Source organism: Lutjanus erythropterus, chromosome 13 (assembly GCF_056507025.1).
Source record: "Lutjanus erythropterus isolate fLutEry1 chromosome 13, fLutEry1.hap2, whole genome shotgun sequence".
Classification (NCBI taxonomy): Eukaryota; Metazoa; Chordata; class Actinopteri; order Lutjaniformes; family Lutjanidae; genus Lutjanus; species Lutjanus erythropterus.
The window spans coordinates 17,274,039-17,301,378 of record NC_139329.1 but is presented as its reverse complement, the minus strand read 5'-3'; the positions used below and the strand labels follow the sequence as shown (position 1 = coordinate 17,301,378).

Genomic DNA, 27,340 nt, shown 5'->3' with positions numbered 1-27,340 from the left:
CGCTTTAGAAAATTATAAAGGGATTATTAAGTTTTGATTATAATCTTTTTTTCTCCAAAATAAGAAGAAATTATCAATTTTGATGGTGATTAAGTAAGATTCAAATCTTTGTTTCCTTTCAGAAATAACACACAATACATACTGTTCTGTAATGCCATGGGTGCATGTTACAAAACTCATATCAGGCTTCAAGACCAGAGTACCATCATGAAATTTAACAAACTGTCACAGCTCGGGTAAAGCCTTCGCCGCACAGGCATCAACAGGCACATGAATCTTTTCATGGGTAAACCAGGATAAAAGCTTTTAAACTGTCCCCTGTAAAAGAAACTCGTGTCTGAATTTAAGGTTGAATTAAGCCAGTCAAGAGTGTGACACCTCGAGGAACTTCATTCATTTATCTTCTCATTTAACCTCAGTGTCAGCTCTTTATCCCCAAATCCAGTCAGTTGTCTTTTTGGGGGAATATTTATGAAATAGGGATGCCCAGATCAATCAGCCAACAGTCATTATCAGACAATTTTTAGTAAAAATACTTTCCTATTAATGCTTTCTAGTTGCAACACCTTGCCTTGAATTCCTTACCACTGTCAACACTTTTCAAATTAAAAGCCCTGTAGTATTTCAGTTTAAAGTTCTTTAAAAAGGCTTTTATTGTGAAACATTTGCAGGAAAACACAGACTTACGACTCAAGTCTCATTCATGGTCTCATATTGTGCTCCACTTGGGAGTGGCTGAGTGACTTGCACCATCTAGTGGTAAAATCAGGTATTACCTGTCCAGTTTGGCTCAATATAAAATTGACCTTTAACAATACTGCTATACAAGCTGCTGTAAGAAAACAAAAAATGATCGATATTGGCTGTGTAACTGCCAATAAGGATCACAGATGATCGATAATCAGTACTGGTGGCAAAAAAAAAATATATATATATATGATCAGGGCATCCCTATTATGAAACTAAGCTGGTACATCCATTATATTTTGGTCCCACCATTTTGGAAAACACAAAAACAATAAGCCATCAACAGCATGAAAAAGTGTAGGTGACGGTGTTGAATGGCTGAAACAAAGAGCACTTCTGTCTGACAACGTAAATCATCTTTCATGAACATGTTTGCATATAAGAAGGGGGTGCAGGGGTGCGACATGTCTTTGGAGGATTTAATTCAACAAAGAGTCATCCCACACAGACTAAAAGATGTATTAACTCTCCTTATCTTTACAGGACAATTAGTCTTTAAACTAGTGTGTTATATAAGTATTAAACCATACAGTATGATAGGATTCACCACCCGCGAGAAAACTAACTATCCCTACGCAAGTCAAACACCTATTATAGTTCAACACAAGCAATAGGCGAAGTTAAGAAGTTCAATAAATTCAACAAGGACCTGGATAAACCCCATCAAACCCCACCTGCTGCACACACAGGCAGAGCCCTCCCCACATCTACAGCGTTACAGCTCCACAAAGCCCTACACAACTTCACTTCTGTGTCATGCCACAATATACAAAGATACTCAGAGAATGACAAACACTTTCCTAAAACGGAGAGGAGGAGGAGGAGAGAGAGGGGAGATGGGTGTTGAAGAGAAGGATCAGGGTGAACAGAGCTGCAACTAGTGATTGTTTTCATTATCAAGCAATCTGTCATTCTCAATTAGTCGATTAGTTGTTTGGTTTACAAAATGGTGAAAAATGTGGAGTAATGTTTCCCAAACTGATGTCTTCAAATGTCTTGTTTTGTCTACAATCAAAGATTATCAGTTCACTGTCATAGAAGAAGAGTAAAGTAACCAGAAAATATTCACATCTGAGAAACTGAAACCAGAGAATTTGGATATTTTTACTTAAAAAACAATTGATTATCAAAATGGCTGGCGATTAACTTGATAGTTGACAACTAATCGATTAACTGACTAATCGCTGCAGCTCTAATTGTGAACCTTCTCTCCTGATTTCTGCTGAGCATCAGGGGTCAACAACACAGGTTATCAATACGCCATAATTCTCCCTGGGTTACATTCATGCATGCACACACATTGTCTTGGTTGATGCATTGGTTGTTTGATGGTGTGTGTGTGTGTGTGTGTGTGTGTGATGTGTCAGCAGGTTTGCACAGAGGGCAGTCTTGTCAAAGCCACACCTGCACTGTCTGTACACAGTGAACACATGACCAAGCTGTGGCCTTCTGGTCCTCAGCCCTGCGGAGGCGATGACTGTAATGGCGACTCCTCGGGGAGGCGGCAGTATCAAAAAAAATGATGGTGACAGCTCAAAAAAAAAAAGTGAATCCACACTCTTTTGAAGCCGAGACCGCTTAGAAATGGTGGATTGTCATCCTGCTGTCCTCTATCGGTGATCATTCAGTAAAATGTAAAATTAAGAGAAAAAAACACAAAACAAAACTCAAAACTCAAGGTTACATCTGAAGAGGTGGTGACGTGTGACTTGTTGAACCAAATGAGATTGTGTAAACAGTCTTGTTTGAATGACAGTCCTCCTGCCTCCTGCCTTGGTCTCACTGCTCAATCTGCACTTGGTCGAGCAGTGTGAAACCCTTAACTGAAGCTGCTAAAGATCATGGAAATGAATGATGCACTCCTTTCTGATCTTAACAGGCTCTCGGGGAAAGGCAAAGAGGAAGGCGAATGGCGGGTGGTCATGAATTCCTAAATCAGGGTTAATATTCTGCAATATCATACTGCAAATCCTCGTGTAGCAATAAAAATCCTTGTGTCGCTGTAAAAAATTGTCTTGTTTAAATATGAATATAGTACTGAGTTTCTGCTCTTTAGGAAACAGCAGTCTTTTGAGAGGTGAAGGGGACGGGATCTTCTCCCGCCCTTCACTACAACTCCATGTCCTGAGCCTCGTCCTCCGAAAAGTCTGACATGGAGCTCTCAGAAGAGGAGTCGCCCCCTCCCTCCTCCTGCTCCTTAAGAGCCTCCTCTGTGGCGTACCTTTGGATGTACTCTGAAAAAGACGCACAAGAAGGCAGAAAGATGAAGAGTCCATGTCACCAACACAGCAACACAACAGCTTTGCTTCACTTCTTCAAACACTTTCACAAATCAACAGATCATTTTTAGACACAGGTAACATGTTCACACAAGCTTTGCTCAGTTGTCATGGAAATATTTCAGGGAGGAATCTTATAAGATCAACTTGAATACATAGAGTTTGACGCTGATTAGTTGTCTGCCAAAAGCACCGGCAAAGCTTTTTGGCAGAAAGGTCTTAGGAAGTCAGGCGACATACAGTCATTGAGACAGAGTTGAGACAAAGTCTACAAAGAAAGGAATATGGTTCGGATAAATGGGTTAAATATTAGACTGAAACTTGAGTCCCATCTAAAGCAGTTTTTTTCTTTGCCTTTCAACAAAGAAATCTGGATGTGGTTACTTTGTCATGCTCCAACTTGACGATGGCCTTTTATTTGAACATTGTAGAGGATGAGAAATGTCACTACTGTAAATTCTGGTGAAATATGACCGATGTGAACATTCAATTAAAATATTTAAATAGTTCCACAATTTTTTTTTTAAATTTGACCCAGTTTTGAAAGTTTCGTCACTGTTAACCATAGTTGTCTTTTAAATGCCTTTTCCAAAGAAAATTGTTCACTGAGACGAATCAAAAGTTTGGAAATCTACATTGCCATGATTACTGAGCAAACTGCCAATGAAGAACGTGACACAAAGTGTGTTTCCACCCCCTGATTTTCTGCACATTTCAGTTTGTGCATAAAAAAAACTTGTTTTTAAAAAAAAACCCACAATTTTATTTTTGGGCTTGATTGAGGTGTGAGCTGCATTCCCATGCATACACACCTTCGACATTATTATTTATAATGTCGTCTATTCTCTGTTTGTCTCATATGTCAGCACCTGACAGAAATCACTGATCTTAACTACTACAGACGCTATTTTGATTGCAACTTTCAACCATGTTTCACATGGCTCATGAAGATATTTGGACATGTCAAATATCTACAGTAGCTGCTTGCAAAATCCCAGTTGCATTCCAGGACAGCACAAGGTCCTTTATATTCCCCAAATACAGATACCCTATAATAACCATATACATGTTTTTTTCCATCTCATTCACCATTTAAGATTTTCAGTGTAAGGTGCGGGTGTGCTACCTTTGATCTTGTGTTTATAATCCTCTGGTCGGTGCAGGTACATGGCTGCTGCATCCCCGTTCAGAGGATCAATGGGGTTGGGGTAGGCGAGCAGCTGAGGGAGGAACGACTCGAAGATGTTGGTGAGGTCTGGTGGATGCCAGGAGAGAGATCAGTGAGTTCAGAGAACAGCAGAGACACAGAGAAATATCATCAAGGTAGACAAGCTGTCATTATTCCAGCACAGAGCCATTTGATCATGAGTCGAGCTAAAACAACATCCACTAGACGTCTCTCCTAAAATGAAATATTCACTTCAAACAGCTGCATGTATGTATATCCACATGGTGATGGATGTATTGTTCTTTGGTCACATGTAATCAACCTGAGCGCTTAGAAGTATTAATAAAGACAGACAACAAGTAACTGCTCCATAGCAACCTTCCTGCATATATACATATACTCTGTACTGTATTTCTAGTTACATATGTACAACAGGAAAAAATAATCTGAAGAAATAAGCTTTGGGATGCGTTTATGTACATGTAATGCAAGTAAAGTGAGCTGTTATGCAGCCTGTGATAGCTGTGGAAGCTGGATTGATCAGTAGTACAACTGCCAGTGATAATTTAGACAGTACTGAATATGTAGGTCCACAGAAACATTTTTCATACAAATAAAATGGAACACATTATGCTTCACACAAAACTATGGGAGTAAAGGTGAGAATCATGCTGACTGTGCACATGTGACAGAAGATTACATTAAGTTTTGTGCTGTATTTTCCATGAAAATTATTTTGGAAGTAATTCAATTTGTAGAAAAGGGACAGTGACAAACTACACCCACTTACTTTTCTGAGTCATTTTTAATATTTAAAACTATTTTGGGCCTTTTATGTGTGTATCTGAAAATGCCATCAGCTCCAGCTGAGGACGACCTCTTTCAGTTTGACAGCCTAAAACAACTTTCAGATACATAATTAAACAAGTGTGGGATATTTTAAAGGATAAATTATGATCAAACGTACATGATGACACTCACTATATTCAATATTATGATGTTAGGTTTCCAGTAACACCTGTAGAAATCATAATGCTACTTCAGTCAATGTTCAGACAAGATTACTGACTGTATTCTTCCATGTGTTCAACTGTTAGTCATCATAGCTAAAGATTATCATCTGTGGAACTGCTCATCACACCGGTGTCACACCGCCTCCACGAAACACATAAATACTTATCGGGTTGTTTTTATGTACACAACACATGTCCCAAAACAAACAAAGCTGAGGATCAAAAACAGACTGAATAACATATAACACTAATTATGTCTTTGCCTGTGATACAATCTCAGAGTCTTTCTTTCTGTAAAACACAGATGGTTTTAAATTTTAAAACAAATGTAACCATTTTCCATCAAGGTATAAAAGATCTTTTTTTAAAACAGTGACGCAGGCTTGATATAAATCATCGATATGACTCACAACTCGATCAGCTGAAATATGATCATCTGTTGCACATAAAAGGCCAGAAAACACAAACCAAATCTGGGTGCTACTGATAGAAGGTCGGAAGAGTTTCGAGCTAATTTTGACGTTAACTTGAACAACAAAGTGAAAAAACCACCACATCCTCTCAGCCTCAGGACCTTCTTATCTACCAGTGCTCAATGCATGACCTCAATACAAGCAGCAGTTATCACCGAAGTGTAAGCTGATTAAACCGAGATGCTCTGCCTGAGGCTGCACTATAAACGTATAAGCTGCTCGCTTTGTGTGTGATTTTATTGACTATTACTGTCAATCAATTTACCCAAGTGACAGGTGAAACTATATAAAGCCATCACACGCTGAGAACCGTGGTTGTGGTTGTGACCTACCGTACAGAGCCGTCCATGTCTGGTTAATGACATCTAAACACACAGTTCCTGACCTGAAAAAGACAAATCACAGTGAGGACAACATGAAAGTCAAGCAGAGGATGTCAAAAGTGATCTCAACAAAAACACCAGTGAATAATTTCTTACATTGTTGCCATAAAATCAACTCAGTCTTCGCCATGTTGAGTGGTTAAATAAAAAACAACCACTGTACAGAAACACGTATAATACTGCAGGTATACTTACGCTTCATCAATGTTGGGATGAAAGATTTTATTCATGAATCCTGTTAACAAAAAAGAAGCAAGTTTTAATTATTGTAGAGCAAGATTTTATAAGGAAATGTCAAGGCTGCACTAGAACACTTCCAGACATATTTCATACCTATTGAGGGAGATTTGAAGGGGTATTTATCTGGCAGGTCCACTCGTACCTTCCACACACCTCCTTCATATGCCGCTGCAAAGAAAAGATGGAACAACATAATGAAACACATTTCCAGACTAAAACAGTGTCACTCAGAATAGTTTTATTCGGGATGTTTAAACTGGTGAAATGCTGTCAGGGAGAGAGAAAGAAAGTGAAAGTACGTAATTTTTTCTTACTTCCAGGTGGTCCATGGAACTTGACCACAAACTCATTGAGCCCACTGAGGATGGTGACCTCGTGTTTGCTCTCAATGCTGACGGCTGGTTAAGGAAAAGGCAGCACGAGAAACACAAGCAACAGGACAGGCAGAGAATTCAGATAACATCACACAACACATTCAACAAAAATTAAGCTGCTGTGCCTGGAGGGGGGAGGCAACAAAGTACAAATACTTTGTTACTGTTCTTAAATAGATTTTTCAAGTATCTGTACTTTACTTCAGTATGTGTTTTTCTGACAACTTTTTAATTTTACTCTCTACATTTAAAAAAATACATCTGTACTTTCTACCCCTCACATTTTCACAACAGGCTTGTTACTTTAGTTTTAGAGCATCTGAGGTGAATCATTGATTATTTCTGTTTTGCATAATTGCACGCTGTCTTCCCAACATCAAGATTGATTTCAATTAAATGGATGAGACAATAAAACATGACAATTCCTTATTATATCCATCAGTGCATATAATGCACGATTAGGCCATGTATTTGCAAGAATATGGTGATACGGTATGTATCACAATACAGGAGATACAATTCTATATACTGTGATTTGTTTTTCCATATTTTTAAAAAGAAGAAAAATCCTTTCATGATGAACAACCACCATTTGTACAAGATCTGAGTTGCATGTATTGTACAATATCACAATAGAGTGTTTTGAGAATCTATACAGTATCACAAAATATAATACTGTGTTACATGATAGCTAGATATTTTCTTACAACCCAAACACATGACTGATGCAACAAGACAAAAACAACATGAAAGACATACCAAGATGAAACAGACAGAGAGAGAAACTCGACCGTGGAGAAAATGTGTCTAATGAACTTGTCAGCTGCTTGTTTGAAGCTTTTTAGCACTGTAGGACTGGTTTTAGACCACGATTGTAAGAAATTTGAGAACCAGCTTCTGCTGAGGCTGAACAAAAGATTTTGTTGGTGCTGTAGAGACAAGGGAATTTCTAACAAAAGAAAAAAGACCTAATTAGACCTGAAATGTTCTCATGTTGATTATAATGTTAAACTTCTGTTGCTGACATTGGAAACTGATTTGCACTTTGAAGAAAAGTTCACATTTGTTATTTTCAGAGCCTGTACTTTTTCACTTATACTTGAGTAAATAATTTGAATCAGTACTTCTACTTTTACAGGAGTCTTTTTTTTTTTTTTTTTACACAAGTATCTGTACTTCTACTTATGTAAAAAAAAATGTGTGTACTTTTGCCACCTCTAGTTGTGTAGAAATTTGAGGTTGGTCTTTGTCTCTGTGTGTCTGGTCAGAGGTCAGACATAGGATCAATAACATGAGCTGTGGCAGTAAGATCAATAATACAGTATCAGACAAACACAACCAACAGACACAACAGTTCTCCTTAACAACAAAACAACCTCGCAGTCAGAATAGGGCAGAAAGTTATCAAACTTGAAGATAGCATCAATCTCACTGGAGAAAATTTACCCAACAACTAGAAGACAGATGATATGAATGATCACATCTTCACTTTTCTGAATGTTCAGGAGGCAAAGAGCTGAATTATTTTTATTATTGATTAATCAGTCAGTTATTGTTGCAATGAAACGATTAATCATCTAGTCTATATAATGTCAAAAATTATGAAACATGCTCATCGCAATATCTCAGAGCCCAAATAAACATCTTCATATTGCTTCTTTTGATGAACCAACAGTCTAAACTCCTTCCTTTACTTTCATAAATTACATAGAAAAACATCAAATCCTCACACAAAGAAGCCGGAACCAACAAATGTTTGACATTTTTGAAAAATGAATAATCACCACATACTATTATTACCTATAAACACTCTGAGAGGGGAGAACAATACTGACAGCACAGACATCAGTGGAGGGTCTACCAACTATCAAACATTAGTAGGCTCAGTGTATTCAGCAGAAATGTGCTGCCTGCAGCCAGCCAGCCAACTGACTGATGGAAACTTTGATCTGTTTTTCAGGTGGCTTCAGCTGGAGGAGATGACAGGTGACTTGGGTGGAGAGGATGTGTCATAATCACAGTGTGTGGTGACAGCAGAGAGTGCGAGCGTATTAAATCAACGACTGTGCAACTTTGACACAATGACAGATGGAGAAAAAAAACAACACAGAAACCTCGCAAGCAACTGTCACACCCTGTTTCATCATCCTGTCATAAATCTTTCTGTCATCTCCAGCCCAACAATCTAACCAAGGTAACGTATGGATGCTAATTTAGCCAAACTGCTGGAGCTCAAATAATAGTGCTACACAGTTTGATTACATAACTGTCAGGAGGCAAAAGAACTATAAACATCTACCAGAGAAGACGGTTTAAAAAAGCTCAGTCACTCAATAGAGAAAGGTTTTCAAACCACTGACCAAGACGACACGGTAGCTCTAAATGTGATCTGAGGCAATGGCTCCTATAAATAAAACCTGTTATAGACTTGTGCAGTAAAAATGTGCATCTGTCTCTTATGCCTTTCCCCAAGGGTTGACCATAGAAACCCAAGAATATGCTCACTCAAGAGTAATGTAACTACACAAGGGAAAAAGCTTTTTTTTTTTTCACTAAAGCTCACAGTGCATGTGATTTATTTTCCTATAAAAAAAAGAAGACGATATGTTTATTTTTCACCCATTCTGTAACAGTGTGTCTGCTCTAATCTCATCTGTGCAATTACACTACACATTTAAAAGACAAAATTTATTGACCTGCAGTAGGTTAGCATATGGCAATACATTTGGTCAAGCCCGATTAACATGTTGGACATACACTGATGTTTGTGTCCACTTATAAGGACAGTAAAATAATCTGTGAGCTGCCGTTACAGCAGGTCAGAATCAACTTTGATCAAGCCACAACATGAAATGATGAACGTCATCTCCTGTTAAAACAGTTGTGCTACAAGAACTGATGGATCCCGACATGTTTTTCCTGAGTGATTCTCACTGTCTATTCTTAGATTTCTCATTCATATTTTATAATGGCATCAATAAAACACAACAATGGCATTAACAACAAAGACAACAAGATTATTTTGTATTTTTCATGTTTGCATGCATTTTTCATAGACATGACAGTACATCAATGATTGTACATTTGATAAAAATGTACAATGTCACTATCACCATGCAGCACTGCCTTTTTACACTTAAAGAGTATAGACATTAAATAATATATGGAAATTTAAGGAATAAAGGGTTTAATAGAGTGACACAGATAAACTGGTCAGCCAATATCATTGACCCGATACTGGCCTATTACAGCTATTATGTTCTACATTGGCATATATATTGTCTATGCACTGATGTTAAAACTTTTTTTTTTTAAATAGAACATAATGCAGATTGTTTTTTTAAGTTTTACTGGTGGTATTTTATGTATATTTGATAATTTTTCTTAATTAACATTACCCATTTTTCTCTCTTGTTTTTTCAATTTATAGTTATTTATGATTATCAAAAAATACCAATGAAAGTTTTCTGTTTCAGTTGACTGACCAATATATCAATATCAGATATTTTTACTCCATAATATTTTTACTGACCCCAAAAATCCTGCATTAATTGGGCTTTAGTGTTATATTATTGATACGTGACACAAACTCAGGGAGTTAACACTGATTAAATCTCACTAATCCCTCCAAAATATTTTACAGGTTTGCAGTATTAAATCTTTTTTTTTTCTATTTTCAAACTGATTGTGTCTAAGTGTAGAAAAGTTTCACATAAAACTCTAACACTCTCACAACTTTAAAACGGTCCTTAAATGTAAACAATCTTAATACTAGCCTCATTTTTATTCATTAACATCATCTGAGGTAAAAGTATTTTAAAAACTTAAACCTTAACATACTCATACTTATGCTTTCTGCGGGGCTACACCTGATTATTTCTATTCACAATTAACATCACCAACTTTGTGATTAATTGTTTAGTCTACAAAAATGTCAGACAATGGTGAAAAAAATCAAGGCAACTTCTTCAAATTGCTTGTTTTGTCTTACCAGACTGAACAATAAAACACAAATGCCTTTAGCAAAAGTGTTACCTATGATTTTTGCACTTAGCTGATTAGCTAATCAACAAATTGTCTCAGTTATCTGTTTGTTCTGTAAAAGCTAGCTGTGTCAAAGTAGAAACATGTTCACCACCTCAGCGTCAGTGTACAGTATATCCTCCTTGTCCCTAGCTGCCATGGCCTGAATGCTCCCAGCCCCCATCCCTCCCTGCATGTGCTACGTTCAGCACGCTTGTTGTTCCTCGATCAGCTGTGCGAAAAGCCCCGCCTTCTACCATGTTCCGGATGGTAACAGGCTGACCAATCAGAGAGCAGCATCTAGCTGCAGGACAAAAACAAAACAATTCACCTCACGCTGTCAGAAACCCTTTCATGCAAACTTCAACTGATAAGTGCAACTATCAAGCAATAACACAAATAATATACATTAGATATATACATAGATTTCACAAATCAGTAGTAAACAAACTATAATAATTACATTATGCGACATTACACCTTGAAGGGAGTGAAGTTACTGAGCAAATACAATAATTAATAGGATAATACATCCATTGTCTTTTTTCTTTTTAGCGTCGTTAAAGTGAGATAAAATGATCTTTCGCTTCAATCATTTTTACTGTATAGTTTGATGTAAACAAGACAACCGCGACTTATTCACTATGAATAGAATTTATGTTTTGTTTATCTTCCATTTGCACGATTTTGTGGTATTTTGGCAACAATTTCAGACACACAAAAGGTCAAAATCTGGTTTCTCTATTCTCTAACGATAATTAATATAGTTATCTGTCGACTTTGCATTTGTCATTTGCCAAAGATCGCTTGTGGTACGCTACATCGACCCTGTTTGTTCTCTCTTAATGATAGCATGCTACACAGCTAACAAGCTACCCTGACGTTCCCTTTACAAAATCACGTAAAAATAAACGTGTCTTTCAAAAGAAGCGTTTTCAAAATGTAAACAAGTCCTCGATAATCATTCGCATTGTGTTGTCAGTCCCGTGGGGCCACATATTTTTTTGCTAACTTATCGCTTCCAAGCTAAGGCTAACAATGTTCAAAGCGAACAGAGGGTCGTGTCTATAAGGGAACTCCAGACCCGCGAAAGCTCTCGCGAGAGTGATCATTTTAACACAACCTGTGATATGTCCTTAACCACACACAGGTGTTCTTTGTTAATTATCCTGGTCAGATCTTATTAACGACGGCGTTGCCATAAAATAAAACATAATTACTATTCACAACGTTCACATGAAAGAAACAATGCGTTCCAATCTCGCGAGATTATCGCGAATCAAGGGTTACATTCTAGACACGACCTGAACACAGAGTTCACAGCCAGCGTTATATTGCGACAGATTCCGTTTGATACAAACAAGAAGACCGTTGCTAATGTGTTAGCAAGCTAACGCTGGCTAACAGGCAACTGAGTTCACACAAATAACTAAATGTGCAGCTTCTTAGCCTTTCTGCTAACTTACCAGTGAGCTAGCTAACCGCAGAATCTAACATTACACATAGATACACATTCACATCAAAGTGTTTAGCGTTACACACTTTTCCTCAAAATATATTAACCTCACATAACCTAGCTACTAGCCACATACATCATTATAGCAGCCATCGGGAACAAATACTCCAATTGATCAACATTAAAGAGCTGACAAGCATTATAAAACATTTGATTTGTCTCTTCAGGCATGTTGTTTATGTTCTGGAAAGGATACAGTTTCACCACGTCGGTATCCATTCGCCTCTTGCCCGGACTTGGAGACGACATTTTTGTATTCCTCTCAGAAGTGATCTAAAAATACTGCGGCGATGAGGCTACCTCAACCTTTCAGCTCGAAAATACCTACAAGCCCTCAACAGCCTTCCCACAATGTCCATAAACAGGATCCTAGCTGCAACATCGCCCACTTTTCCTGCTCTCAGTGAATCTTCAGTGCCTCTCTGTCCAGCTCTGCCTAGTTGAGTCCTGTCCTGAAGACTCTCTCTGCCAGTGACATCAACCTCCAGCCAGCACACTGAGCAGAGGAGGGGCCCCACATATAGAAATACACCACACAGAACACAACTACACGCTCAGTGTGCTGTTTGTGCATGTTCATGACAGAAAAAGTATTCAGAATATTTCCGTAAGTGAAGTAGGAATGTGACTAATGATTATTTTCATCATAAATTAATATGTCGATCATTTTCTCAATTCATTGATCAGTTGTTTGGTCTATGAAATATCAGAAAACAGGGAAAAATATTGTTATCAGTGTTTCTAAAAGCCCAAGATGATGTCCTCAGATATACTGTTTTAACCACAACATAAGTATATTCATTTTACTGACAGAGGACCAACAAAACCAGAAGATATTCACATTTCAATTTGACGTCTACCCTTCAAAACATATCCATTACCAAAATAATTGGCAATTAAATTAATGGTTGACAACTGATCAATTAACTGATCGATTGTTGCAGCTCCAGGTAAAAGTGCTAATAGCCTTATACTTTGTGAAAATACTCTAGTACAGGTGAAAGTCATGCAATCACCTTTTTTTTGTACTTAAGTAAAAGTATGTTAAGAATTGTTAGCAAAAGTAGCACAAGAAAAAGTAGTCATTGTTTAGTAAAATTGTCCCTGTCAGTGTTTTATTATTATATATGATATATTTTTTTATCTTTATACATACTGTTAGGTAGTTTAATCTAGGACATGACCAATAATGGATTTCTGGGACTGATGTTGATACTAATATCAGGGTGTAAAAAAACTGTTACACTGATATATGGTTGATATTCTTTATACAGAGTATAATACACAGAATATAGAATATAATAACAGCAACAGTACGAATAACTTTTAAAATAATAACTTAATTTGTATGCACCTTAAATTAAATTAAAACAGAAAGCAAAAAACGTAGCAGAAATAAATCAGAACAATAAATGAGATGAGAACATGTATAATGGGGGCAGGATATTTTACAATTTAACTATTATTATTGTCCAAAATAATATCAGCGCACTAAACCTTTACAGCTATTTTTAATAATTATAATTAACTAAATAAAAAAAACCTAGATTCAGCAAACTATAAGTATATATAAAATTTGAATTTACTGTAAGAAAAGGCATCATATACACACACAATGCTCCCCATAAAGCTAATCTATGAAAACAATCTATATTAAGTTCATATAGGCACATATCAGACAACATATATGTTGCTATCAGTATAGACTGATGTAGCTGTGATGGAACAATATCAGGCGTCTCTCATATTCTATAAGATCGTCATAGTTTGTGGTGTCGCTGTCCTGTGAGAACCACATTTGACCTACTTTCCCCAATAAAAGTCAACTTTTCATGGTGTTATAAAATCACCTGTTTTCAGCTTTGTGGCAATACATTTTCCAGCTAATCCAAGAGGGTTTTAAAGAGTTTACTTAGCTTTCTCAGCACATAAAATCAAATAATGGAAGTGATGAATGTGGTGCTTTTCTATCCTGCCTACATCTATGATGAACTTAGCTTATTGGAGGGCTGAAATAAGCACTTAAGGCTAAACTTGTTTCTTCACAGGCAGTCCGTGTCCAACAATGAAATGATTAATGAATTATAAATATAAACAGTAAATGAGTAATTCTAGTCTCTTACCCACACATTATATTGTTAAATATTAACTGGTGAAAAAATACCATGTTCACTACTATCAGTACAAGGATACTAGATGATACAGCTGGAAATTTGTTAACTATGCTTAAAAATAACTGAGTATAATAAAACATCCATGTAATGAATCCTGTTTTCATGATATTCAGTTTAGTTTTGTTGATTTCCTTTCTTCATTTTCTTAATCAAATGAAGGGTCTAAAGTAGGGTTTGGGGTCTGATGCAGATATGGAAATGTTACAGAGTAAAAAAATCATGATACCAATAAAAATGCAAATATAATACACTGAATATAGAATACATACACAAACATATTTTTTACAATGATCCCTCAAAGGTGGTTGACACTTGTGACAAAGATGTGTAATGGAGGCAGGATATTTTACAATTTAACAATAAACTTTATTGTCTACAGTGATATCAGGGCAGTGAAACAGTAAACAACCACCAGTATTTTGATAATTATAAATAATTACAAATATATACAAATTGCTACTTATAAAGCTAACAAATAAAATAATTTGCATTCCAGGTTCTGTTAAAAAGAAGTTTACATACAGGCGCATACTGGACAACATATATGGTGATAGGCCAGTATCAATATCAATACACTATAAAGCCCTTTGATTCAAATTTCTGATTTGGACTATAAAAATACTAGAGATGTATGGATTGTGAGATTCTGCGTGGATTCTGATAAATGTTTAAAATAACAATTCCAGTGTTTGCTTTATTGTGTGTGTGTTGGTTAATTTGCTTTTGTTGTTATTTATTCCCCTCTGTGCCAGGAAAACAAAGAAATCTTCATTAAGAAAGACACGGCCCTCTTAACAGAGTTTTGTTCAGACATTTGTTTCTTGTCTCTGCCGTACTGTCGTCAGAGTTTGACTGCATATAACCAACACAACATTTAATGAATGCAAAACTGATGCAACACCACACACAAAAATCTACCTCTGCCACTGTGAATGTTATCTTATTTCCTGATAAGCCCATTACAGTCAACAAGACGAATATAGGCCAAGACCAGTGTTTATTTTTTATTATATTCTTTTTTTTTTTTTGCCATATTCTGCCAATAGATCCCCTTAAATTTTACACACTAGGCCTTTAAATGTGTATTTTCCAAGGACTACTGGCAAGCAGAATTAAAAACAAAACTGTATTTATCATAATTGTTAAAGGTCAGTGAGCTTTCCAACCTCTGCTTCCATGTCTACAGATGTGCATGTGTAAATATAAGCAAACATGCATGTGAAAACACAAGTCAATTGTACTAATTACACAGGCCCTGAGAGTCTCACATGACCTAAGATGAGTCTCAGCATGATCGCCTCAGGTCATGTGACCCCCGCTTGTCATAAACTGACAGTACCAAACTCTTGTTTTGCTGATGTCCACGTAGAAATGACTCCAGCACATTTTATCTCAAAACTGTTTCTCCAGCCACATGTAGAGCCATGGAAGTGACTAAAAAAGCCTGTCACTACTGTTTGTCAGATATTGCTTGAGCTGAAGTTAATCTTCATCAGAGTGTGTAAATCTCTCTGGTGGCTTTAAAATGGTGTCACCGTTGTTAGCACCTGTGCAAAACATTGCTCACCCCTCACCAGACTGCATAGACATGACAAAGGGCTCAGTTAATGAAACGAGTCGCACTTCAGTTCAAGTTGTGAAATGTGACTGCAAAACTGTTCACATAAAGACACTGAAAACCTGCTGCATTACAGACTCTGTCCCGAAAGATTTGATTTAAAGGTGCTGCCTACATGCTGCGATGATATCCTGTCTCATGAAAGTTTATAATGGACCAAACAAGTCTGCAAGTCTGAATCTGAGCAGGAACATATTTCTATAGAATGTAAAACTTTAATTTTGTTTATACATATCTCTGAATGTTGCTTTAGAGGCTTCAGTAAAATCTTTTCAATACCACGTTATCATGTTCTCAGTGGTGCTGGGTGCCAGAAGAGGTCTATTGACCTTCATTGTTTCTAGGTTAATACAGAACAATACAGCAGCTCTTTGTTAAGCCTATCTTCCATGGCCGATTGGATGAGATGGTATCAAGTCCTGAGCTTTATGAGTAGATCGCTGGATGGAACAGAAAGGTGACGACTCGTCTCCTGTTTAATCTCATTAACACAGCTGACAGTAAGAAATTCCTGAACATTGAGTTACACTGTTCAGGAATTTCTTACTGTCAGTGACATTTCCTGCTCGCTGTCAGTCTACTGAGGAATTACTTAGAGAGGCAATGTTATATTAACCGAACAGCTGAGGCTCAGATTCCCTCTGCTGATGAATGTCTGTTAACATTTTAGCTAAGTTTTAAAGGGACAATTCACCACAAAATCCAAGCATGGCATTGATCCATCTATAGTATTGTGGTGTGAATTGCCTAATTTGGGAGATATTGGCTGTAGAGATGTCTGCCTTTTCTCCAATCTAATGGAACTAGATGACACTAGTCCTATGGTGCTCAAATTACAGAAACAGTACATTTGAAGCAGTTTTTTGTGGTAGAATCTACCAAAACTACTTTCTTTTTAATTGAAATAAAAGTAGGTCCTACATGAAACTGCTTACTGTTAATTATTAGTAACTGGGTCACAATTTTTATTTATTTATTTTTTTGGTGCTGTGAGCACCACAAGCCAAATGTCATTTAGTTCCATTAGATTGGAGATAGCAGATATCTCCAAAATTCTCCAATTCACACCAAAAACGTCTAGATGATAAACAGTAATACAGACCAGGGGAAAAATATATATTTTTGATTCTGGGTTGAATTGTCCCTTTAAGTTAGAAGGGTGTTTGAAGGAACATGGCGGACCCTGTAAAACAACGTGGATCTCTTGTTGATTGATAGGTACATTGTGACCACAAAAAGTTACTTTATCAGAACAACTGTAGGGTCTTGTCAGGCAGCAAGGGCCTTAAATGTTAACCATTAACATGACTGCATTTATATAGTAAAAAAAAAAACACTTCTGCTGCAAAGTATTTTTAGTGAAATGTTAAGAGTGTGACCTGCAGGGAAATGCTGAAAAAACAAACAAAAGAGTGTTTGATCTGATCCTTTCATGATCATTCTTTGCCCAATGAGAGTCACTGATTATAATTCTTAATTATACAATGTTTACACTATGTGAAAAAAGCAGCGTCTCATGGGATTGGTCAGTTTGGTCTGTATTGCTCCTTCAGCCTATCCCAAAGAGCTTCAAATCCAGATTACCACATGTCAGCAAAGTACCCAAGATCTGGGGTAAAGGTTGACTCTTGGTTCAGCTGATCAAAAGAAGTCAGCCCAACCACTTGTTTATCTGAAACTGTGACATCATCCAGAGTGTGAAATAACTTTTTTTTGTCCATCAGCTAATGAATATTCAAGTTTTGCCAGCCACTTAATAGATTACTATGTTTTGGGGTTTTTTGGCTGGTGAGTGAAGCAAACATACCAGCCAGTTGCATATTTTACCAGAATTTGACTGGTGGCTGGTCCTAATTTTGTGTCCTGTCATCACCAAAGCTGTACAATAAATCTTGTTAACACCTTGCAAGCAATTGAATAAGTAAGTTAACTTTTTTTGTTTTTTTTTTTTTTGTTTTTTTTGTCTTCAAATATTTTGGTAGAGAATGTATCTTAACTTAAGGCTTTGTCAACAAGCAGACAAATTACAGTTAGAAAGGTCCTGTGACATTAAAATCAATGGTAGCAACATAAATTAAGGTTATCATGTTGTTGCTTTTCTTTGTCATATGAGATTGTAAATGAACGAACCCCAATTCCAAAAAAGTCTGCACAGCGTGTAAATGTAAATAAAAACATACTGGAATGATTTGCAAATTATTTTCAACCTATATTCAACTGAATACAATACAAAAACAAGATATATTATCATTATTATTACTATGGACTGTAGATGGTGAAATCCCTACACTTCTTAAAATCGTGTTGAAAAATGTTCTTAAACTATTGGATTATTGCCCTGGTTTTCACAAAGTGGTGAACCTCGCCCCATGAGCCTGTCAAGGATGCCCCCTTCATACCCAACCATGATACTATCACCTGTTATCAATTAACTTGTTTACCTGTGGAATATTCCAAACAGATGTTTTTTGAGCTTACGACAACTTTCCCAGCCTTTTGTTGAACTTTTTTGAAGCACATTGCAGGCATCTATATTTTTTAAAAAAGTAAATAAATAAAGGTTATCAGTTTGAACATTAAATATCTTGTCTTTGTCGAGAAGTATGTGCAAATCAATGCATTCCACTTTAACTTACATTTTACACAGCATCCCAGTATTTTTGGGATTGGAGTTTGTATTAACTTTGTATTTCTGTCTGTTCCTTGGACAGTAATGATATTCCGATACATCACATTACTTTGAGGAATGTGAGTGCTGTACCATACCAGATACTAACTCAACTTTACCAAATAGAAAATAATTTTTAATGCATTTGTTTAATCGTAATACTCTGTGACTTCTGTATGTGACTGTTCTGTAAAGTCTTTGATGTCCTGCTGTTCTATGTGTAGGCCTGCATACTGTATTTCAACAAATAGGGACACTGCAGTTTTTTTAAAAAAAAACTACAAACACCTCCATGAGATTCTTGAACGCACCATGACGGGTCCCCCTGCTCTGATTGGTCAGTTGAGGCCAGCTGGTGGTGACGCAGCAGCAGCAGCAGGTGTGGACGGACGGTTTGTTGTTTCTTTATTTTGGTGTGATGATTGCCAGAGGTGGCTGCAGTCTGGTCAGAGCGAAGCGGGTCGTCGTCCAGGTGTGAGGCCGGCGTGTGTGGCTCCCTGTCGAGATGTCTGCGGCCGAGCAGGACGGAACCTTCAGTCAGCTCAACAAGTTTGAGAAACTGTCGTGGAGGCCCTTTATCCGAGACTCAGGTTTGTAAACAAAACCCAAGGCTCTGCACGAACAGGCGGCCTGAGATTACCAGCAGAGCAAACAGAGGACTAAAGGTTAATCCAGGTGACATTACTCATCGTTGGTTTAGTCTTTGTCTAAACCAGGATGCTCATTTGTCTCAGCTGGCGATGTGGTGCTGCTCACAGGCCAAAGCTAAACTAGCTAACCGTGCTACGGAAGTCATCAGAATTTAGTGAGTGAATGACCACTCAGCAGGCGTCTGCAGCCTCTATTGTAATTTACGTTTGCCCTTTTAAATAAAGATTAACATGTGAGAGAGACAGAAGGATAGAGGAAGAGGAGCCTTATCGTAATGGAGACAACTGTATCGTTAGCATTACCTCAGTGATACAGTTCAGAAATCTTCATTTACTTGCATACAATGCTAAGTTTAGAAAAGTTAAATTAGCTATATTCAATGTGTCAAACAGCCATCAGCTTTGCAAAATGTTTGCCAATACAGAAGTCACGTTTCGATAACCATTAACAAGTTGGAGGCCTCTGTTAACTCACAACCAGTGAGAAGAACCACATCTCATGGTATCTGCTTGTCTTGCCTCATTTTTAAAAATGTTTATACTTGAGTTTAGTCTTAAAATAATTTCTGATGGTGTGGTTTATTTATAGAAGAGACTGAGCATTAAAAAAAACTTGCTGATGCAGATTCTAAGTATATTTGTACCTTATGCACCAGTGATCTGTAAATCTCAAATGAGCACAAATGAAGGTCATATAGGGTTTAGTAACTTTTTTGGTGATGGTAGATGAGATTAATGCTAGGTAACGCATATTATTCGGTGGACTATATAGTGGGTTGATTTAAAAAAGCCAAGCCTTGGCAACTATTTGTCCCAAACTGCAAAAGCCTGACATAACCAGCAGGAAAATCACTCATGTCAAGTCTGGACTTTGACTTTGTTTAGAGATCATTTCCACGTCAAAGTAAGGTTTTTACAGATAACTACTTATACTTAGTTTTCTGCCTAAGTCATACTTAAGGAAAAAAAAACTGATCACAAGATAAAATCTTTAATCTGAGAATCCTTAATATGTTTAATTTATCATTAGTTTCATTTCTGAAATCCAGGCTTTGCATTAACTGTACTTATTTCTGTCTCTCTGACTTATCAACAGGCTCCAAGAAGCGGGCACGGTGGCTTCAGGCTCGCCGCATCTTCTCACCTTCCTGCCCCAACCTGCGGATCCCAAACAGGTTCCTGAGAGAAGGTGATTTAAGTACATGAGCTGCTGATCGGACGTTTTTTCTTTTTTTTTTTTTTTTAACCTCAGAGAAGGAGACCAGTGTCAGATAAACTGAGTTATCCTTTTCTGAAAAATGCAAACTGTATATTTTAGCTGTAATGTTGTAAAACACTGCCTGAAAAGGAATAAAGAAGAAAAAAAAAAACTTAGATTAACTCAGATGGTCATATCGTCATTGGAGTATTGAATAATGTTATCACTCATTGCAGATTTTCCTTGCATTGTTCAGGCCTATTTGGAAGACAACTTGACTCATTAAGATGCTCTGCTTACATCACCTCCATTTCCTTTTACATTTACATCAGGGCCTCAAAAATTCTGTGTGTCTTGAACGTCCCACAGGTCATTGTGTGCCCCCTGCCCGGAGTGGACACCGCTGTGTTGCAGACAGCGCTAACCTGTATGTGTTTGGAGGCTACAACCCAGATTTTGAGGAGGCAGGAGGCTCGGAGAATGAAGACTATCCTCTCTTCAGGGAGCTTTGGCGGTTTCATTTTGCCACAGCCACCTGGCAGCAGGTCCGCACAGAGGGCTACATGCCCACAGAGCTGGCTTCTATGTCAGGTAAGGACTGATGTGCTGCCCTTTCTTTGACCAGAGGTACCCCTCCTGCACATATGTCCAGTTGTTCTCATTTAGAACCAGCTACTGGTCTTATTTCAAGGTACCTGTTGACCCACTAGTGGGAGTATGGAGTGATGTTCATTTCTTCAACGAACGTGGGGAAAAGGAAGACCAGTAATGAGGAAACAAAAGCTGTCTTCTTAATACTTTTCTTTTTACTTTTAGTGAGTACTGCAGCTGCCCATATAAAGTAAGTACTGTTGCATGCAATACGCATACAGTTGGGAAATACTACTTGGTCATAACATTGCGCTTTGAACTTTGATCCTTTTGCTCATACAACTATTGCAGTCTGTAGTGAGAAATTTGGAGATAAAAAAAAAGTGTGCGATTTGGAGCGCAGCTAACGAGCTGTCACCTGTCTGTGCTCCCTCAGCTGCGCAGAGGATTATGGGTCAGAATGGCCAGAAAAACATGCTTGCTTGCATACTGCATAATACACTCACACGCAGTAGGACATGCTGGTATTTTTGGTATTCTGCTTTTGTTATACTATGTACTGGGACATACTGAATCTTTTTCTGGCACACTAAACACAATAGGCATTGAAATGCAAAAAATACTGGTTTCAAACTTACAAGAGAAATCTTTTTCTGTGGAAGCAGACACATTCAGCACAGTTGTTAGAGGTCCACAGGGCACCTTTAATGCCATTATGTAGGCTGTCTGACACATTGCAAACAATCAGTGTGTTTACATGCACTTAAATAACCAGATTACAGTCAGCTCTCTGCAGTAACCTGATTTCCTTGTAGTGTGTAGTGATTTTAAAGTTAGGCCTTGGTCTACTTACAAGCAGGAAGCAATCATATAATTGAGCCATGTATGTATTTATGCATGTCAGCGCACTCATTTCCCCTGATTAATAGGTCAAAAACTGTTATTACAGTACAAGACACCTCTTTTTCATTCTTTCCCTACCTATTAGTCACTTTTCAGAGCATGAGGTGATTTGCTAAATAACGCTTTTAATTAATTATTTCTTCATGAGCCCTTTGTGATACCAAAGAACATAAATGTACACGTCAGGAGTGTTTAAATGCTGTATAAACTTCTGTCTGTCACCAAAATTGGATTTCCACATGTGGGGCCTGATGATGCAGGATGACAATCACCAACACTGTTCAATTATGTTACCTATTATATGTATAAGGAGTTACCTATCAGTTTGTATAACTTCATATTTGCTTCTCTTGTTTGTAAAAAGTCAGTTTGAACACTGAGACCCTAACTAAAATGCAGCAATGTTTCATTTGTGTCCATTGTGTGAAATACTGGGAACTTAGGGGTAAACTGAGACCCTTTGATTGACACTTGAGACTCCCTGAAACCCTCAACAGCAAAATTTTGAGGATGTCTCTGGAAAAATCTTATTTATCACTTGTAATTGTCACAAGAAAATATTTCAAAAGCATACCCTGTCTGGTATTCATTATTCAAATTGCAAAACATTTATTCACAAATATGAATACAGAAAAATATTTTTATGAGATTTTCTCTTATTTTGTCATTGAATACCTGATTGTCTCTGGTAAGGCCTTTTTTTGGGTGGTTGTAAATAGTCCACAATCCAAATCTTTGTAGATTAGAAAACCTAATGTGACCCCATACAATCTGAAAAGCAATAGGGTTTCTCTTATGACTCGGTTTGTTTCCCTTGGTCCGAACCAAGTGAACCTAACTTCAGGTATGAAAGCACATCTGTTTTTCTCTGATGTGTAAGACTTTAGCTATAGCAAAAAGAAAAATAAATCAAACATTTCCAATACTTTTGTGAATGCTATGAAAGATGTTTGGTCTTAATATTTTCGTGGTCTTTGTCTCTCCTCATTTCTACCTTTCAGTGTTTATTGCCTTCAACTGTAGATATTCTTACTGCCCTCTGCAGACAGCAGAGAGGTTTGTCACATCACCCTTGTTCTTGTGGTGTGTATTTGCATCATGTAAATGCTGGTGCAACATGAGCCACAAGCAACATGGAGGCCCATTGATCAAAACATTACCCTATATGGTGCAAAGAGGGGACCTTTAACACTGATGTTTTTTAGCCCGTCTCATGTACTGTGGTTTGTATACTGTAGCTTCAGTGAGTGAAATGATCCAACATGCAGATTTGATGATCAGGGACACCCAGCAAGACACAAAACCGTAGTAGAGACTGATTGTGTTGATGTCTTTCTTGCTCTCTGTCTCAGCTGTTTTACATGGCAACAACCTGCTTGTGTTTGGCGGCACTGGGATTCCATTCGGTGAAAACAACGGCAACGACGTCCACGTTTGTAATGTTCAGTACAAACGATGGAACCTGCTCAACTGCAGAGGGAAAAAGCCCAACAAGATCTACGGACAGGTAGCATCTGGTTTAGCTATACAGATATGAAGTCCTTTTATTAAGAGCTCTTTGACTATTACATGTAGCTGCTTATTCCACCCACAGACCTCTCTAAATCATTCTCCATTTCCAGGCAATGATCATCATAAATGGCTACCTCTATGTGTTTGGAGGGACAACAGGCTACCTTTACAGTACTGACCTGCACAGGCTGGACCTGACCACCAGAGAGTGGATCCACCTCAAACCCAACAACGCACCCTCAGATCTACCTGAGGAGAGGTCAGACCGTACATATAACAGCTATTTTATGTGTGACCTACAGTAAATAGTCATTAAAATAGACTGAAAATAAATGCATGATTTTACAGGTACAGGCACGAACTAGCTCATGATGGACAGAGAATATTCATCTTAGGAGGTGGGACCTCCTGGACGTCGTATCCCCTGGACAAGGTAAGAAGATCGAGCACATGGAAATTTTAAAAAACAAACAAACAGTGTGTTACTCCTTTATTTAATCTCTTTAATGCTATTTGTTTTCTCAGATTCACGCATATAACTTGGAGACAAATTACTGGGAGGAAATAGTCACCAAACCTCATGAAAAAATAGGTTTGTGGTCCATGTTTAACTTTTATTTCTCTAAAGAAAGCAATTGAAGACCACACTGAATTTACTAAATTTATCATTATGATGACAGGATATCCTGCTGCCCGTCGGTGTCACAGCTGTGTGCAGGTCAAAGATGGTAAGGAGTATTTCACACAGTATAATCTGGACACACCTGTCTGAACTTTTGTTGTTTTAACCATGACTGGCTCCGTTTCTGCCTCCAGAGGTGTTTATATGTGGGGGATATAATGGAGAGCTGATCCTGTCCGACCTGTGGAAGATCAACCTGCAGACATTTCAGTGGACCAAGCTGCCCGCCGTCATGCCAGAACCAGCCTACTTTCACTGTGCTGCTGTCACTCCGGTTAGTTAGATATCTTTCATATGTCCACACTTAAAGTCGAAGTCGAAAACTTTTTTTTTTTTTGCTTTAACTTAGTATTATGAAGTAAATGTTGATTGTACAGTGTTATGGCTGTAGAATAATCGGTTCCCATAAGACTCAGTTTCACTATGCAAGCTTCTTCTTTGTTTTTGTGAAATAATAGACTAATATTACTGTGCAATGCACATCACTACAATATCTTTAAATTGACTTCCTGAATGAACATGCTTCTGTCTTCAACCATAGTGGTGATCGTTTCCCTACAGAGAAAAGAAAAAGCGATCTAGTGTTGTTTTTGTGACAGCGGCACAAACGGTAATACCACTTAGAAAACTTTTCAACTCTCACCTGAGCCTTTCAGTTTTCACTTAAAGTTGGTCAACAGATTTCTGTTTTGCACAGGTTGAGAAAAACATTTTTGTTTAATGTAAAGCTGCAAAGAACTTATAATTAATCTGCAGATTTTTTTTCTCTAACTGTTTAGTCTATAAAATGTCAAAAAATAGCGAGTCCATCACAGTTTTCCAGAGCCCAGGGTAACTTCTTCAGATGTGTTGTTTTGTTCCAACCAACAACCCAAAGATAATTTCATATATATTGATATAAAACATACTAAAGAAGTGTGCAGAAACTAGAGAATATTTGGGTCTTTTGCTTAAAAAATTACTTAATTTAATGATTCATCTTTTTTTTTTTTTTTTTTTTTTTGCTAAAGCTCCTACAACAAAATTCAGTATTTTGCTGACTTTGGAGGCCCCTGTGGACAAAAGCGGGAGAGTTTCCAGAGCTATAACCACCAAATGTAATGTCAAAAATAATGATCTTAAGAAAAATTTCCTGCTTCTGTTTAACTAGCTAATGTACTACTTACTGTCTTGGAAAATGTTTGTATGCCGTTAATCATTTCATCTGCTTTCAAGGAGAATCTGACCAGGTGACAGGCATTAAGAATAACTACAGAAATAGCTAATCTTCTTTCTGGTGGTCTTCATTGCTTATGTAGAGGCATCAGTGCTTCATAACCAGTTAAAAACTCCTTGTAGTACGTTCAATTGACTAAATGTTTCAGCTCCTCATTTGTGCACCTGTTCCTCTCCTTCAGGCCGGCTGTATGTACGTCCACGGCGGTGTCGTCAACATGTCTGGTAACAGAAGGACCGGCTCTTTGTACAAAGTGTGGTTGGTGGTGCCCAGCCTGCTGGAACTGACCTGGGAGAAACTGCTGAAAACTTTCCCTCACATAGCCCAGCTGTCCACCCTGCAGCTGCTCAGTCTGGGACTGACACACACACTAATCCAGCGGCTCAAATAGATGAAGACGCAGAGACTGAGGGGAGCGGTACGTGATGCCACACCACTGACTTGAAAATTGCTGATAACTTGGCAAAGAAGTTCTTTAAAAAGGACAGAGAAAATGATGTCAGAAGATTATGAAACAACTTTGAATGCCTTTTAACTTTAGTCTTATGTAAATGTGTTTTTTTTTTAAAGAAAAGCATAGTGCAGTGTTTTGAGTTTCTCTATGTGAACGTGTCAGATTTGAGTTTGCACGCGTCCATCAGAAGCCATGTATCCATCAGAAGCTGATTACACTTCCAGGTACTTGCTCTTGTCAATTTTGTCAATTTGGGTCCACTATGTAGGTTTTTTTTTTGTTGTTGTTATTTTTTTGTTTTTTTTAACCACGTCTCATTGTGAGAAACTTCTACAGCATGAGCATGAATAGTTAAATGTTCCAAAGACCACTTGTTAAAATGAATGTTGCTTCTGCTAGTGTAGTGTTGGCTTCCGTTCAGAGGCTGAGATGAGCTAATTTCACTGCTGCTTAAGTGAGAACATGTTACACACTGCTGCCATCTTTGTCACATGTTCAATCAGCTGCTGCTGCACCCACTGTGACATAGGTTAGATAAAAAATGGCTGTCAGACAGCGCAGATGTAAAACTAAAGGGACGGTTCATCCCAAGATACATATATTTCCTTTTGCCTGTAGTGCTATTTGTCCATCTAGGTTGTTTTATGGTATGAGTGTAAGTTTTTGAGATATCAGTCAAAGAAGTCTTTGCCTTCTCTCAAATGAAATGGAACTAGATGGCACTCACTGCCAAAAAATACACTGAGAAGCTCAACATCAGTGTCTCTTTCCAGAAATCATGACCCAGTCACTCAAGATAATCCACAGACCTTCTTGGGGGCAGTTGAACCTCTTTCTTTCTATGTTAGAATCAACAGGAACATTCATATTCCTACATGCTCACAGCAAGGTCTGTGGATTATTTTGAATAACTGCGCCGTGATTTCTGGAAAAGGGACACTGCAGTTGAATTTTTCAAATGTAATTTTTTGGCTCTTTGAGTGCCGTTTGGTCTCATTATAATGGAGAGAAGGCAGACATCTCTATGGCAGGTATCTCCAAACCTCAACAACTCACACCAAAACAATCTAGATGGATAAATAACAGCTGGAAATCATCCCAATTGTCTGAAAAGAGGCATGCTGCTCATAAAGCAACAAAACATCATGACTGTGACACATCTTAACTGTCAAATTAGGTCAATTATTTAAGGAATCATGTCTTAGCCTCAAGGACTTTGTGACTGCATGCTGATATGGAGCTGTGATTATAATTCTAGTGTTCAAATTGAAAAAAGTTTTATTCAGCCAAATGATTAGATATTTAAAACATGTGACATGGCATCACTGTGAATCTTCTTGTGCCTCCTCCATTCTCCTTCCTCTTTTTGGACAAAGGAAATGAGGTTAGAGATGAATTTATACACCTGTAGCTCCACAGTGATCCTTGAACCTTTTTTGTTCTTCATTCGGTGCCTTC

The 27,340-nt window shown here is 37.7% G+C and overlaps 2 protein-coding genes across 2 annotated transcripts; one reads left to right on the top strand and one right to left on the bottom strand.

Annotated features, from left to right (window-relative positions):
• Positions 1 to 1,152: 1,152 nt before the first annotated feature.
• LOC146316382 (ubiquitin-conjugating enzyme E2 H-like) lies at positions 1,153 to 12,702 on the bottom strand. Its single transcript, XM_084733891.1, has 7 exons — positions 12,413 to 12,702; positions 6,618 to 6,694; positions 6,397 to 6,471; positions 6,259 to 6,298; positions 6,013 to 6,065; positions 4,153 to 4,281; positions 1,153 to 2,981 (listed from the first exon to the last, which is right to left on the bottom strand). Exons 1-7 carry the CDS (start codon positions 12,463 to 12,465, stop codon positions 2,857 to 2,859), a joined length of 552 nt encoding a protein of 183 aa, XP_084590017.1. The 5' UTR covers positions 12,466 to 12,702; the 3' UTR covers positions 1,153 to 2,856.
• A 6,331-nt stretch (positions 12,703 to 19,033) lies between these two features.
• LOC146316381 (kelch domain-containing protein 10-like) lies at positions 19,034 to 26,010 on the top strand. Its single transcript, XM_084733430.1, has 10 exons — positions 19,034 to 19,266; positions 20,423 to 20,515; positions 20,894 to 21,115; positions 23,371 to 23,525; positions 23,641 to 23,789; positions 23,879 to 23,963; positions 24,056 to 24,122; positions 24,211 to 24,258; positions 24,347 to 24,486; positions 25,610 to 26,010. The coding sequence occupies exons 1-10, from the start codon at positions 19,182 to 19,184 to the stop codon at positions 25,817 to 25,819; spliced, it is 1,254 nt and encodes a 417-aa protein (XP_084589556.1). The 5' UTR covers positions 19,034 to 19,181; the 3' UTR covers positions 25,820 to 26,010.
• Positions 26,011 to 27,340: the final 1,330 nt, after the last annotated feature.